The sequence below is a fragment of the Nyctibius grandis genome, chromosome 3 (assembly GCF_013368605.1).
Source record: "Nyctibius grandis isolate bNycGra1 chromosome 3, bNycGra1.pri, whole genome shotgun sequence".
Lineage (NCBI taxonomy): Eukaryota > Metazoa > Chordata > Aves > Nyctibiiformes > Nyctibiidae > Nyctibius > Nyctibius grandis.
Genome location: NC_090660.1, coordinates 110307344 through 110324326, shown reverse-complemented (window position 1 = coordinate 110324326; position 16983 = coordinate 110307344). Strand labels below are relative to the sequence as shown.

At 38.2% G+C, this 16983-nt stretch overlaps 1 protein-coding gene across 4 annotated transcripts in view; it reads left to right on the top strand.

The window, feature by feature from the left end:
• Positions 1–16983, top strand: part of TRAPPC9 (trafficking protein particle complex subunit 9) — a 525994-nt gene that overhangs the window by 198223 nt on the left and 310788 nt on the right. For all 4 annotated transcript variants that reach the window (XM_068396800.1, XM_068396798.1, XM_068396799.1 and 1 more), the window contains one exon: positions 445–555. In XM_068396800.1, the coding sequence (XP_068252901.1) occupies positions 445–555 (111 nt within the window). The remainder of the gene's footprint in view (positions 1–444; positions 556–16983) is intronic.

The following is a 16983-nucleotide window of genomic DNA, read 5'->3' as shown; positions in this document are numbered from 1 at the left end:
TTTGTTTCTTAAAAAGATAATGTCAAGGTAATTTGAAATAATAAAACTGTTTCATGTGAATGCTCAAAAACCTGAAAAAAATATGTGGCTTTTTCCATGGAAATGAATCTGAAAGCTGCAGAATGAGAATATATGCAGGTGATTAGATGCTGTGAGGCTTAATATTGTGCAGGTCATAATTGTCATGGAACTTCCTTCTGTTTAGGATATACGCTTCTGTCTGGTTTTAGTAAAAAAAAAAATTCTAGTTATTAAAGAAAAGTTATTTTTGGTAAAATAGTAAGATACTCATAATTGGAGCAGGGTATAAAACATATGTATGTGAATGTATGCATAATTATGCATATATATTTATATTCATGTATAAATATTCTGATATATGTATAATAATTCTGTGGTGTGTTGTTGAAATTTTGCTGTTGTTTCTTCCCCCCATCTGAACAGCACCCGGCAATGCCATCTGCTTCTTGATGTCTTCAATTCTACAGAACATGAGTTGACCATCAGTGCTAGGAATAATGAAGATTTAATTCTGCATGCTGGGGAATGTCAGCGGTAAGTGCTTTCAATATTAAAAGGGCCCTGTTTTTAACCCTATAATTTATTTATACACAATGATATTTGGGGCCTATTTTTCAACATTGTGCACATGTCAAAGAATGTGAGTTTTACTTTATGTTTAAGGTGCGTCACTGAGTTTTAGCAATATCTCAAGTGAATTTATTTTGGCTATGAATCTAGGAGAACTGAAAATAACAAAATACAAAATAGTCGGTTCTGAGGTGTACAGATGGATATAGCATTGACCCAGCTGTTTAACTCATTTTTGTAGAATGTTTTAATATAATTTTCATGTGTTCTGAACCTAGTTCTGATGTTAAAACCTGATCTCACTAGTTTGTTATCCTTTCCCAGTTTTAGATACTTTCCTTTATGTAGTTTCCCAGCCATTTCATCAGTTTCCTTAGAAAGAAAACTGCAGGAAAGAAAAATAGAATTCAAGAAAAAGCAATCAATATCTCCCTGGAAAAAATACTCTGTGTACTGGTTTTTACAGCCCTACTATGGTGATGTAAAGGTCATTTTGTAGCTAACTATAACCATTATTTGCCATAATATATCTACCTAGGATTCCTACTGCTGGCTGTACCCTAGGTGGCTTGGTTTATCTCTAGATGATCATTACATCTAGATGACACCATTTTCATCTTAAAAAGATGAAACTGTGAAAAAGGAAATGTTTCCATTTGGTCGTGGGCTATCTGCAGAGTTCTTTTCTTTGGGAGAGCTGTACTGCAGTTTTAAATCATGCAATTGATAAACTTATTTAAAGAGAGATACTTCCATGTCTTCAAGTCTCAGTCTGAATATTACATTCAAAGTAAAAACAAATCAATTGCAAGGCATGCAATTGTCAAAAAGAAGTATAGAATATGTAATAATAGCAGTAAATTTGGAATGCTTTTTGTCTTAGAGAATCCGAAAGCACAACCATGAGAAAATGCATTAACTGAAACCAAGGCTGAATTTTCTCAATTTTACTTTATCAAGGAATGGACAAAAATATCAGTAACATACAGTGCTTGTTCCTTTTGTTTAGAAATACTTGGATTATTTTCTTTTTTTTCAAAGCAGTCTAAATGCTCAGTAAAATGTTCATGTTCTTATCCGTACTGTTTTGTGATTTTGTTTTTATGCCTTTTGCTATTTCCCATCATTTTTGTAGTTGGTAAACTTCTTGAAATTTTTCACTCCCACTTTTTGGGACAATATGTGACAAACAGAAATAATGCTACAAATAAGGTTATAGAATTACTTTGCATCTCCTTGATTGAATTACTTTTATTTTCCTATGGCTTCAGTAATTTAATTTTAAATATACTTAAATCGTTATATCGTAATGGATATAAACCCTTTCAATAAGTCTTTTAGAACACTCATTTATCAAGGCAGACTCTATATGTGTTGCAAGTATTTAAACCTTTTAAGGATAGTGATTTTTATTCTTACTGCAAAATATTTTATTGTTTTACCCTTGGTTAGAAGTTGCACTGTTTTCTATCAGTTATAAACTCATTTGTTATCTACTTCTTGAATGATAAGTGCTTTTAATTGTAATGATGTGGATGTAGCTCCTATGTTGCTTCGAGTTTTAATTTTTATGCTGATTAATCTGCTACAGAAACTTAGGTGGAACATACACTGGGCCTTAAAATTAGATTACTCCCCCTAGCAAAGGGCTTTTGTAAATCTTACAACAACAAAAAAAAAAAGGTAAAAAAAAAAAAATCTGAAATCTTCCCTTTTTGAGCAATGCTTCTAGATCTTTCTGTTTCAGCATAGGACAGGCATTCTCAGGAGTTTGCATTTGAACCAAGTGTTTTCAGTCCAAATATACAATGCTTTTCATCAAGGCCTACTCTTAGATTCTCCTTTTATCATTTTTTCCTTTGGACATCAATTTTTGTTAATATCTGATTAATTTTTAAAGAGAGGCTCCTCAGTCAAGTTCATTTTTTCCCCCTTCTTCATTGTGTCCTCATTCTTAATGTTTTCCTCATCCCACTTTTATTTAAATTAGAACTTTCTTACCAGCTTTGGTCACTCTCGCTTCCTTTTGTAATTTACTCTCTGTCCATTTATCACCATCGTTTTGAAATCTCCTGGCCTGACAAAGTGTAGATAGCAGGAAATTGTTTTCTTTGTTCCTTTCCTTATTGCTGGAGACTCTTAAGTGTTTTCATATTCTCTGCCTACAGACCTACAAAGAAGGATAATGCTGCATCCTGCTTACTGCTCACTTCTTTGCTTCCCACTTTGTATGTTTAGAAAGTAAAATAACTTGGAAGTTTCTGATGTGTTGCTTCTCTTTTCTCTATTACGGAGCTGTCACTGTAGAATATAAGTTTTGCCCTCCTGTGTTTGGTAAGAGGGGATTTGCAGGGGATTCTTCCATTACTTTTATGTAAAATGAGGAATGGTGATGGAAGGTTCTGGATGCTACACTTATTAAAGCACTCTCCATAACATACTCGATTTATAAAATCATAGAATCATAGAATCAGTTTGGTTGGAAAGGACCTTTAAGATCATCGAGTCCAACCGTTAACCCAGCACTGCCAAGTCCACCACTAAACCATGTCTCTCGGTACCACATGTACTCATCTTTTAAACCCCTCCAGGGATGGTGACTCCACCACTGCCCTGGGCAGCCTGTTCCAATGCTTGATAACCCTTTCTGTGGAGAAATTCTTCCTGATATCCAATCTAAACCGCCCCTGGCACAACTTGGGGCGGTTTCCTCTCATCCTATCACTTGTTATTTGGGAGAAGACACCAACACCCTCCTTGCTACAGCCTCCTTTCAGGCAGTTGTAGAGAGCCATAAGGTCTCCCCTCAGCCTTCTTTTCTCTAGACAAAACAACCCCAGTTCCCTCAGCTGCTCCTCATCAGACTTGTTCTCCAGACCCTTCACCAGCTTCGTTGCCCTTCTTTGGACTCTCTCCAGCACCTCAATGTCTTTCATAGTGAGGGGCCCAAAACTGAACACAGTATTCAAGGTATGGCCTCACCAGTGCCAAATGCAGAACTATATATACAGAACTATATATAACTTATAACTAAGGTCCACAACTGACTATGGTGCTGGAAGTGTGGAGGGTGTAGGAGATGGAAGGAGAAATGCCAAAAAAAGTCTGGAGTCACCAGCAGATCCATACTGGTGCTGCCAAATCTTGCTGAGTCCATACAGGGCAGTCCCTGGTATCCATCTTATAATATCCATGTTATTTGGTGCATTCCAGCCCCCTCCTGTTCTCTGGCTTATTTGTGTTTATGTAAAATGGTTCAAATATAGAGAATACTGCACACCCTTTTTATTTTAAGATCTGAAGTGAAGTTTGCTTCAATTAACTTAAGAGATAGGGAAATAATAGGTGTTACAATAACACTGCATGCAGCATGAAAGAATGGTGTTACACTATTAAGGAAAAGTGACATCCTTTAGGCCATTAAAATACTATCTAGAAAATAAATGCCTTTTTGTACGGTATGAATATTCTGCTGACTAGTGAAGATTATAATTTTAGCTTTCAGAAAACCTTAAGCTTACAATTTACTATAATTTTTAAGCCATTAATAGGGAATATTTAGTGTGTGCATTGTAACTGCTCTTGGATATGTATATAAGCAGTGTTTCTGAGAAGCAACACTTTTCCCTCTTTTTTAGGATAGAGAAAATTTTTTTTGCTTTGCTCCCTCTCTTTTTATAGTAAGAAATGATAATTTGGGCTCAGTGATTATTTTATTCATTCATTTTTCTGTCTTTCATCGTTATACGTTCTGCAGACACACAAATGGAAAGGATCAGCCTTTCATTTTCTTTCCAGTATCTCAAGATGTTACTTAGTGAGCTTCATACTCCCCTTTTTGGTTTCCATATGACTTGAAATGTTCCTTTGTATCCCATTGTGGTACAATTCGTGATATGTTTTACTTTGAGGTCTTTTGTTCTCAGAAGATTGCGGTGGGGAGGAGAGAGAACTAAGACTCATTTGGAGGAAAGAAGGAGAAGAAAGGAAATTTACCCTCCCTCTCCTGTGAGGTGGTATGTTGGAGAAAAAAGAGAGCAAGGGTTTTGGAGGGTCCTTTGTTGAACTCCTGAAAATAAATATAGGGTTCATTACAAAGCTAGATTCAAAATCAGATGATTTTTTGCTGCTTTACATCTGCAAGTGTTTTTTTGAGCTTTAATATACACAGGGAAATACATTGGAGAACTGATGTCCCAGCAAAAAGTTGTCAGACAAGTGACTCTACTGAAGTTCTGGCTGCAGTAAGTGGCACTGAGATGTTGGCAACGTCTTCAGTTAATAAAGAATATGTTTGATATACCACGCTGTGGTGTCAACATGTTTTGTTAATTTATGCAGTTGAATATACTTCACATGATGATGAAGGAAACAAGTTCTCTGATGTATGTTATTGGAAAGTTCAACCTTGAGATATTTTTCTAGACTAGCGGAGCCTCCTGTGTCTGCGAAGGTGTTTCTTGAAGTAGTAAACTGCACACTGTTGAAGAGGCTTTTCTATGAACATAGAAATGTTTTGAATGTAATCAACCCTAAAACTGAACTTGTTTATCACAGTGATGTGGCATTCAACTGGTTGTCTGAAATGGAGGAATATAGCAGACAGCTCTTGGAGGGGAATTGTATTATGTATGTTAACAAAAAAGTCTTGCCACTAGCAGTGATTATAATTTATTGAAAAACTTAGGTATGGTAATTATTGTGTTTCTTACTTGATTATCAAACCATTAAAATTAAATTTCATTACAACCCTCATTTGTGCGTAAATCACTTCATAATTTATGGTAATAGATGTTATCTCATTATGTGCCCCAGGATATCTCATTTTGTACAACATACCCTGCATTGCCTTTACATTTCTATTCTGTGCACGCTGTGTCTGGCATTCGGGAACGGCAAACATCGTCAGTGGAAGATTTATCATGGTGATGGTCTGAGGAGATCAATCCTCTTGTCTATCCTTGTGGTGCAACACAGCTGAGTTGTTAAAGTCTTCCATGTATATGAGACTCCACAATTGGTGGCTGTAGATGTAACAGTTTTAGACGTTAGAGTTTTCAGACTGTTTTGGCCTTGGTGTGAGGACCGTAGAGATTAAAGCTTGGGACTGCGCAGGAACAGGACTGGCGTGAGGCATTAAGAAATGAAGAGCAAACAGGACCTGCGTTAAGAACAGGCTGGAAAAAAAGGGTGAAATGGTATCAGTCGTGGAGGAGCTGTGGAGGATCTCTAATCATTCAGGCATCTTCCTCACCAGAGAGGACATTTTCTCTACTAGATGCTGGAATGAAATATAATTTTTTTTGAGAGTTGTATTTCCTTGAGAATAGTAAGTAGCCGTGAAGCTTCTGGACAGGTGTATTACTGGTACAGGCCATCATAAGGGAGGAAATACTTTTATTGGTAATTCAAATGTCAGAGGCTTTTGTGCAAAATTTACAAGTTCTGACAAGTACTGGTGACCCATGGGAGTGCTGATGTGAAATAACATGATGGAATTTTGTCTTTTTTTTTTTTTTTTTATTGGGAGATGCATAAGAAAAAGAGAGTTGGGGCTCTTCAGCCTGGAGAAGAGAAGGCTCTGGGGAGACCTCATAGTAGCCTTCCAGTATCTGAAGGGGGCCTACAGGAAAGCTGGAGAGGGGCTTTTTACAAGGACAAGTAGTGACAGGATGAGGGGGAACGGTTTTAAACCGAAAGAGGGTAGATTTAGATTAGATTTTAGGAAGAAATTCTTTCCTGTGAGGGTGGTGAGACACTGGCCCAGGCTGCCCAGAGAAGCTGTGGCTACCCCCTCCCTGGCAGTGTTTAAGGCCAGGCTGGATGGGGCTTTGAGCAACCTGGTCTAGTGGAAGGTGTCCCTGCCCATGGCAGGGGAGTTGGAACTAGATGGTCTTTAAGGTCCCTTCCAACCCAAACCATTCTGTGATTCTATGAAAAGTAGGCTAAAGAAATACCACAGTAGACAAGTCAACACTCAGAAGTTAAGAACTGCCAAGCTTCTTGCTGGGTTGGCAGTTCCTGCCTTTTAGCAGGGTTATAGGTTTAAATGAGTGAGTTTCCTTATATATATTCACTACAGTAAGTTTTGTTATTTTTTTTTAAAGTCAGCAGAAGTATAGGTATTTTTCTCAGATTTGATAAGAGAACTTTTGTGTGTATTGACTTCTTCTATTTTTAAATACTTTTTTTTTGTTAAATTCTAATGAGTCAAGAATAATTAATGAAACAAATTATTATTTTCATTTTTATACCTCTTATCACATAATATGGTGTTTCCTTCATCCATGGAAAGTAATGAATTTTTTGAAAGTCCTTTGTGTGCATACCATTAATGAGGGCCATTGACTACTGCTTAATTATTTTATTTAAATGCATTGATTAATTGAGCTGTGAAGTCTGGGATATGGTATACAGCAATTTCTGCAGTATTAGTTAACAATGCACATACATATTGAAAACATTTTGCAATAAGTCCTCTTCCAAAGGGTATGAGAATTAAAAATTCTGCCCCTTTTCAAACCATAAGTTCCGTTAATAAATTTATTGTCCATGTGTATCTAAATCATGATTGTTATTTCTCGTAGCTGCCAAGTCAGTGTTTAATTTGTGCTTTTGTTTATGACAGGGCATGTTGTCCTTATGAGAGATTAATGTTTTTTTCCTTACATTGATGTTATATTTTGTGTTTTAAAGACAAAGCTGCTATGACTAAGGCTTTGCAAGCTGTCATTGAAAGAAAATAAAATTTCACAGCAGTTTCCCTGGGTCTTCATGTTAAATCCATGGCAACCTAGAAGTTTCTGAGATAGCTTCAATTTAAGAAATATCAGATTCTATTAGCTAAAACATGAAAATCACCTGCTGTTTTCAGGGTAATAGTTTTTGTTTTGTCTTTTACTTGACATTTGTTAAATACACATTTAAAGTTTTTAAGGCTTGCTTTTTTATACTAATAGCCAAATATTATTATCTTTAAATATACTATGTAACTTTGGGTGAATAATTAGTTATTTTCAACAAAGAAATTGGAAAGGAAATGTTTGTTTAGGTAGGGAAGGGTGATGTATCTCACTCTGGTCAGATCCATAGTATGGTCCAGTTCTAATCTTTATATGTATTACAAAGCACTTTACAAAAATTGGAGATTTTACAGGAAGAATCTGCAAAAATTATAGCCTGGCAAAATAATAAACAGAATAATGAAAAAAATAAAGAGCAATAGAAAGAATAATAAAGAGAAACTTCATTTTTTGACTGCTTGTAGTTAGAGCACTCAAGAATTCCTTTGATGCAAGGGACATGCTTCTCATGAAAGGTTGGACCGGATGATGTTTCAAGGTCCTTTCCAACCTGGGCTGTTCTGTGATTCTTTGGTAAGGTGCAAAGGCATGAGGGGTGATCGCAGGGTGCAAAAAAACAGGTGTGGTCTGAGAATAGGACAGGCAAATAGAAATAGGGGATGATAGGTGAGAAGTATGATGTTCAGTTATGGTGACACGTATACAGTAAAAAGACAAGAGCAAATGGTAGAAGATGCAGATAACTGATGAAAATAGCGTAGACCTTCATCATCAGGTTGTCCAACAGCCTCCCTCACAGAGAACTGGAGGCAAAGAACCTGGCTGCTTCTAAGGTGTCCTCAGCTGAATTGCTGAAGACCTGCCTGCAATTGCCGCACTTTCCAAAAGCAAAACCTTTTCCAATGTTCTGTCCCTGGAACTGATGATGGGAAAACAAACGCCCTGGTAGGTTTTATAGCAATAAATACATGAACAGATGTCTGTTCTTCCCTCCATTCCCTCCCCAGTGCATATCAGTTCTTGTTCTGAATATATAGTTATGGTGTATTTCTATAGGCAATGTGCAAGAGAATCTCTTTCCTATGATTTGCATTTGAATTTAGCATTGATGTTTCTGTCAAAAACGCTCATATTTGGAACACAGATACACCTCACTTCTCTAATTGCTGGTATGGACACTTTCCCTTTGGGTAGACCTTCTCAGATTTGTCTGTATAAGGTGTTTCTCCTCTCCCCTCTCCTAGCTTCATTTGAAAGACTCAATGTATTGATTACATGGATTGGAGGATGCTGCACTGGGTAGGCAACTGGTTTGGTATTATGTGACTTCTCAGAAGATCCTTCTCCTCTTCCCATTTTTTCAAAAGTAGGCCTAAGCAATTTGATTCTTTTTTCTAAATTGAGGGTGACTAACTCACTGGATCTAGCCTGCATGGCAATTTTTCTGACCTCTTTGAATATTGACTTGACCTCAGGAGACCCAATTTGCACAATTTCTAATATTTTGTGTATGCAGCTAGGGAAGCAGGAGGTTTGTGAGTGCAGGCCAAGTTTGTCTCTGACAGGATTTATTAAGTTTAATAGGGTACAGCATAAACATGGCTAGATAGGTTGGCCCTTATACAAAATATCACACAGATATAGTACAAGTTTGCTATCCTAGTTTTAGATGATCAATAAATCACTCAAAATCCAAACTAGTCATATTCATTTCCCCCCTAAATCATAAGTAGATCACAGGTTGCAGGAAGCGCAGGGTTCAAAAGCTCTCTCTTGAACGAAGTCAGAATAATTGATTTCAGAATTCAGATTTAGAAATGATTTTTAAAAAGAGGGGTTTTTTCCCCTAGAAGAAAACAGACTTTTTCCTTCCTTCATTTCTTCAATACTTGGAAAAATTACTTATTTATTGCAATTTTTGTGTGCTACGCACGTTTGTGGGAGCATTCGACAAAGTGCAGGCCTCTTAAAAAATTAGGCTGAAGTGCTAATACTTTTTTACTGGGTTTTCATTTTTGTGCAAGATATGTGGAAGAAAAAGTAAGAATGTAAGAAAATTCATAAATGGGGCAACAGCTAAACAGGAAAAAATACTGCTTCCTGAAGCCAATAGATTAGTATTGTGGTTTTAGAAAAATCATGTTCATGGAAAAAAGTGGAGAATGAAGGTGAACATTATCAACCTTTCACTGAATATTAGTTCCCTCATTAGTATTAAATAAAAAATACCAATATTCACAGGAAGAAATGATTCTGTGGAAAATTTGGGGTTTGTCTGTTCTTTTTCTAGTGGTCTTTCTGAACAATGAAGGAGAAACGTAAGTAGTATTAACGAGAATTGTTTTTTCTATCGATGTTTGTCAGTATTTCTGTGACATGGAAACTTAATCAAAATTTCTGTTTTGTCCCGGACCTGCTCAGTGGTCAACACACCTGAGATAGCCTGTTGTCTCTCTTCTTTTAGTGAAGTCCAAGTTAGAAACCTAGGAATAATAAATGAAATGGTGATAGACAAGCACAAGGTAAAAAGATGTGCCATACAGATGAGCACAGACAAGTAGGGAGATGCATATATGCAGCATATAGTTGGCATGGCCCAAATTTCTGTAAGATTTGTTTTGCGGGGCAAATTCAAGGTAGGCTGCAAACATTCAAATTGCAGAGGTTATTTCATAGCTCTTTCTTATCTAGTTGAATGTGGCACTGCCTAAGGCATGATAGGTGAAGGGAGCTGTGCTGTGCTGTGCTGTGTGCCTGGATGGGAGCAGGGTTTCAAAAAATAAGTATCACTTGCATGCTGCTGTGCTGCAAACGTGGGTCTTTGTGGCCACCTTCCAGGTTAGCACTTCTTTGAGTAAGGGAACTGAACTGGATGACCTCCAGAGGTCCCTTCCAACCTAAAATATTCTTTGATTTGGAAGTCTACCTCCTCATTGATAAACTCGCTTGTTCTTCCCAAAGCCAACAGTGTTATGGGCATGTGCCCATATGAATCGGTTCCTCTATCACTTTCTTTTGTCCTCTAAGACTTTCTGTCTTCCCAACATTTGTCCTATTCTGTCATGCTTTTTTTTTTTTTCCTGTTTTCTTCCCCCAGAGGATTAGTTCCTTTCCTTAGCCTTTCTTCCCTTATTTTTCTGCCGTTACAGATGGCTTAGTGCCAGTTTATACTAAGACTCTTGGCATCCAGACTTATATATTACTTTAAGTAGTGTGTTATTGGGGGTATTTGCACAATCCTCTCTCATAGGTCTGATTAGTTGCATTATTTTTTCTGTTCATTCACACCTAAAACCTGGTGCCTTGTACATTCATTTAACAGATGAAAAATTGTCGTGGAATTTATTTTCCTGATAAATTGCTCTAATACAGTATTTGGAGACTTGGAAATAGGGAGCGAAGGGTATCTGGATGTGTAGAACCTTTAGAGGTTGTAGATTCAAATGGTGAAGATAACTGAATGGTTTCAGTCCATTTCTTAATTAACCATCGTCTTTATTTTCAGGGAAAAAGCTACCCAACACATTTCAGGACATTTTTGTTCATGCTGCCAGTAAAAGAGTGAGCATTTGGGTGTAGGTACAGCTCCAGGTCACGCCTGGTTAGATCGATATCTGTAGATAAATAGATTAATTTAGCCTTATAGTACTATCTGTATTTAGGACCACTTGCTGTGTTTTGCGGCTGTGGTGACATGGTGACTGCATTAATGGGATGAAAGAAGATTGTCTTGAGTGGCTGCCAGTTACATCTGCTTTAATGGCCAAAGGATTTATTAAAGTTACACCGATGTTGCACTGATTTGGCTTTCTGCCTACTCTCTGATGTTCCGTAAAAGATCTTGACGGTACAGCATAGATTTTCTGAAGTTTGGAAATTAAAATACCCAATTCCTATTAATCTATTTTAGATGATCAAAAGTATAATTAAAATAGCTCTTTTATGAGTCTTTCCTTCAAAGAGAACAGTCATTTAAAATTAGTGCTTCAGCAGCTTGAATTTATTCTTCAGTCTTGACATCCATTTACTTCTTCCTTCATTAACCGGAAACAAAAGCTAAACCAACAGTCATCTGAAAAGAGCACTGGTAGATGTTATGTAAATGCTATAGTATATAAAGCCAGCTTTTTATGGTATTTTCATGTTGCAGTTATAAAGGTGTCTCCAGAAGTTGGTTTGAAGGGGAGTCTTTGTTTTCTGTTTTTTCTACTGATACTACTATACTAACTGGGATCATAGGCAAAAAGTTGAAGCCTTCTTTGGAATAATGCCAGGATTTATAGATTCTAAATTAAAAAACCCGCAACAATATTCTGATAAATTTGAATGCAATGTATGATTTGCTGTATAAAAGTGTTTAATCTTGGCAGGGAATGGGGTGATGTTAAGTCCATAATCATAATCAAAGAGTGGTAATCAATGGTGCCGAGTCCAGCTGGAGACCCATAACTAGTGGAGTCCCCCAGGGATCAGTCCTGGGTCCAGTCCTGTTCAACATCTTCATCAATGACCTTGATGAAGGTACAGAGTGTCTTCTCAGCAAGTTTGCTGATGATACGAAGCTGGGAGGTTTGGCTGATACACCTGAAGGCTGTGCGGCCATTCAGCGTGATTTGGACAGACTGGAGAGCTGGGCAAAGAGGAACCTAATGAGGTTCAACAAGAATAAGTGCAGAGTCCTGCACCTGGGAAGGAGTAATAAAATGTACCAGTACAGGTTAGGAGGTGATCTGCTAGAGAGCAGCTCCATGGAGAAGGACCTTGGAGTCCTGGTGGACAACAAGTTATCCATGGGACAGCAATGTGCCCTTGTGGCCAAGAAGGCCAATGGTATCCTGGGATGCCTTAAGAAGAGTGTGTCCAGCAGATCGAGGGAGGTCCTCCTCCCCCTCTACTCTACCCTGGTGAGACCTCACCTGGAGTATTGTGTTCAGTTCTGTGCTCCCCAGTTCAAGAGGGACAGAGATCTACTGGAGAGAGTCCAACGGAGGGCTACGCAGATGATTAAGAGACTGGAACACCTGCCTCATGAGGAAAGGTTGAGAGACCTGGGGCTTTTGAGTCTGGAGAAGAGAAAACTAAGAGGGGATCTGATTAATGTGTATAAATAGATGAGCGCTGGGTGTCAAGAGGAAAGGTGCAACCTCTTTTCACTTGTGCCCTGCGATAGGACGAGGGGCAATGGATGCAAGCTAGAGCACAGGAAGTTCAACCTCAACATGAGGAAGGACTTCTTTACTGTAAGGGTTACAGAGCACTGGAACAAGCACAGAGAGGTTGTGGAGTCTCCTTCTCTGGAGACTTTCAAGACCCGTCTGGATGCGTTCCTGTGTAACCTGCCCTAGACTGGTCACAGAATCACAGAATCACAGAATGTTAGGGATTGGAAGGGACCTCGAAAGATCATCTAGTCCAATCCCCCTGCCGGGGCAGGATTGCCTAGACCATATCACACAGGAACGCGTCCAGGCGGGTTTTGAATGTCTCCAGAGAAGGAGACTCCACAACCTCTCTGGGCAGCCTGTTCCAGTGTTCAGTCACCCTTACTGCTGTGGGTGACCCACAGTAAGCCACCCTTACTGTGGTCCTGCTCTGGCAGGGGGGTTGGACTCGATGATCTCCAGAGGTCCCTTCCAACCCCTAACATTCTATGATTCTATGATTCCTCTTTGGTCACTTTGTCTCTCCACTCCAGCCCACTCTTTCGATGGTTGGATCTTCCCAAGGGAGAGCTTTACCCACCTTGGCTTGGTATGCTCTTAGTCCACAATGCAGCATTTGAAGCACGTTTGCTCAGTTTTGGAAAACACATGCTGCTTCTAGTTTGTTTTCTTACAGTTGACAGCTGCAATAAAAATGAAGAATTCTGCTCTAGCTTTGGATTTTTAAAGAATAATAGACTGTTCTCAAACAAGATCATTGGAGTTGTTTAATTTTCTGGCCCTCAGAAGCACTGTTACTTGAGGGAGAGGAAATCTAAATCTGAATCCTGTAGTACTCTAATTTCTGTCTAGTGTGGTAGGTGTGTTTAAAGTCTCCATATATACCTTTTTTTAATTTACTCCTTGTCCTATATAGTGCTTTCAGGCTATGAAAGATCTCTACATTATGGAAACATTCCAGATTTAATACTTTGAATTGTAGGTGAGTACCCCCAGGTTTTATGCAGGGAAGCTGTAGCTCATAAATCCGTTGAAGTTCTGTGAAGGAGCTAACAAGCTTCTGGGTAAGGAAGATCTAATTAATATAATTATTGACATATGACAGAGTTCCTCACCAAAGACTGACAGAGAATCCAAGCTGCTGTGGGATAAGAAGGGAAAGTTATTAATTGGTTAAGAGAAAGGTGACAGAGGAGTGAATAATCACTTGTAGAGATCAAGTCATCGTTGGAACCCCTCTGGGATCTGTGTTGGGCTCTGAGCTGCTCAACCTCTTTGGAAACTGTAGGAAAAGGAGTAAGCAGGGAGCTGGGAAGGTCCCTGATAGTAAACTCTGGGCTGTGAAGGGGAAAGATGACTGTCAGGAATTACAGAAGGACAGGATGATAAACTGGCAGGTGAACTTCAGTCTTAATGATTCCAAAGTGATGAACAGGGTAGAAAAAGAATCTGAACTTTAAATAGTGAATGATGAGCTCAGAGCTGTCTTTTACATCTTAGGAATCGGATGCAGGTTTTAATACATACATCTGTGAAAATGCTGCACAGGGTTCTATAGTAGTTGAATACAGAACAACCATGTTTTTGAGCAAATGTGTTGTATCAGCACAGGGTAGGATGTTTTCACTTCTTTGGTACGATCTCATCAAATGAGAAGGTGATACTTGAAAACTATTTAAGTTGAAAGGAAATGCTAGGAAGAAAATATATACAAAAAGGAACCTGATATGATAAAGGAATGTAGATGCTGTTACACTTGAGGGGGAAAAAAAGAAAATAAAAGCAAGCACACATTGTAAATGGAAGAATGATTTATAAAACTATTTGAAATGTAATAGACTGAGATGATCGGTAGTATCTTTTTTTTTTTTCCTTTCAGTTATGGGGTTAAAGTTTTGCTGTCTGGTGTAACTATTGGTAAGGTGGTTAAATGGAATCTGGTTTATTGATTCTTATCTTCATAAACTAAATGATTTACTTCTTGGTGAAGGTTTTGCTATTGTCTGCAGATCTCTTCCTGACTTCTGGCCTGAAGGTTCCTGGAGTATTCCCACACATGCAGTGGATGCAGGATTTGCACTGCTGAAGTGCAGCTTTAAGGAGAGCTACTGGTAATGGGCTGGAGCCTGTTTATACTAGATTATTTGGAGGTGGAATAGAGATTTTCTTCACCGATGACAGATGCTCTTTCAGATTCTTCAAATACTCTAGGATATATCTCTGTTCCCCAGTTGCTTATTCTCCTTTTCCTTTCAGAGTCTTCTTTCCCATGAATTGTGCTTATGCCAAATACCTAGTCGTAGGTATGTCCTCTAACTGAGAGGGGAAAGCAGTGGACAAGCAGGAACAGCAACCTGTGCTTTAATGTTTTTAAATCAGCTGAAAGTGTTCTAAATTACATGACAAAATTAAAAATTATAATCTGGATTAATTCAAGTACGTATTGAAACTAGATATACTCAGTATAACAGAATAGTGTGTTTTGTGTGGCTACATGCCTTTTATACAATTAAAATAATTTTTCCTCTTTGCTGTATAAGTCTCCAGAAATTAATCCTGTTTTAGAAAGAATGTACTGAGCCATTTCTCACATGAGGAAATCTTTCTCTCTAAATTACTCCTGCTATAACAGTTTACTAGGTCATCTGAAATTTTCCTGCAGTGTTTATTTGTTGTCTTTTCTTTCAGTTCAAACTGAAATATATGTCAACTTCACAAAACACGTGGCAGAATATTAATTCTGTTAATAGTTGCTGTGAAACAAGTATGGTAAAATCCCAGCCATGGATGTATCTCAGCTAAAACCTTTCCCTTTGCCTAACATGTAAATTATACATACTGATCACCAAAATTTTCTTCCAGGGTTACTTCATGAGGGAATCTTTGTTCTCAGCCCTATCTTTTATATCAAAATGGTGTTAATGAGTTGTGCATCTCCTGATGAGTTGGCAGATCTTTTGCAGCTTCAAGGAGATCTAACACCTGCTGATACCAGTGTGAAAGCTTGGCTGCTAAGTTGCCAAGACCACATTTAACCTATTTAAATCACAAGCTACCATTCATCTGGTTTTTGCAGTGTGTTCTCTTGAGTGTTTTACTTTTAGGAGATGTATTATTTAAAGAAACACTTTAGTATTTAATTTGCAGTGTTTAAAAGGAGAGAAGCTGCCTCTTTGGGATTGATAAATGTAACAAAATACAGTTTAGTAATAATTTATTGATAATAATTTCTGAGCTCGTAAAGAAGATCCTTCTAGTAGAATTCTTCTACTACATGAAGATTCTGTTCGGTATGAACAAAACCAGACTCGATCAAGAAGAAACTTCACATGGTGTGAAGAGAAAGTTTTAGTGAAAGATATCTGCATTAACAGTGAGGATAGGAGCAGTGAATGACACTGTATATAAACCAGGTGTATCCTTGTGGTTCCAGCGTAGTTACCGCTTTCAGCTGGTGCAGGTTTTGAGAATGGTGGTAGTATTGAACAAACCTTTTCATCCACATGTGTGCTTTGAAATTGTAGAACCATAGAATGGGTTGGAAGGGGCCTTTGAAGGTCATCTAGTCCAAACCCTCTGCCATGGGCAGGGACATCTTCCATTATATCAGGTTGCTCAGAGCCCCATCCAACCTGAACCTTGAATACTTCCAATGATGGGGCTTCCATAGTTTTTCTGGGCACCTGTTCCAGTGCCTCACCACCCTTATTATAATTAATTTCTTCCTCATGTCCAATCTAAATCTACCCTCTGTCAGTCTAAAACCATTGCCCCTTGTCTTGTCACTACTGGCCTTGGTAAAAAAATCTCTCTTCCTCTATCATACAAGCTCCCTTTACATATTGGAAGGCTGCTATGAGGTCTCCGCAGAGCCTTCTCTTCACCAGGCTGAAGAGCCCCAACTCTTTCAGCCTGTCTTCATAGGAGAGGTTCTCCAGCCCTCTGACCATTTCCATGGCCCTTCTCTGGACCTGCTCCAACACGTCCATGGGTCTTTCTTGTGCTGGCGACTCCAGAATTGGATGCAGTACTCCAGGTGGGGTACCAAGGAGTTGCAGCAGCACACGTTTTATTATTTTTTCACAGTTCTGAAAAACAGGTTATTTAGGGTCCTGATGGGAACTGTGTCATTTTGTGTGTACAGTAAGGAGTTAATGAGGGTGCTTGTGATGACAATGACAGTCCAGGTTTGAAATTGGCTCTTTTTTTGTAAACACTAGAAATGGAAGTGAAATGAACTTTGTGTAGAAAAAGGAAAAACCCAATTTTTTAAAGCTATTCACACTGAATACTTCTTTGTGTATATTTGGAAAAAATGCCAGGCGTATATCTGAGATAATTTCCGACTGTTAAAATATTTTATGAAGATAACAGCTGCACATTGTATTGGCAAATAAGAGAATTTATACAATTTTTTTTTACAAATA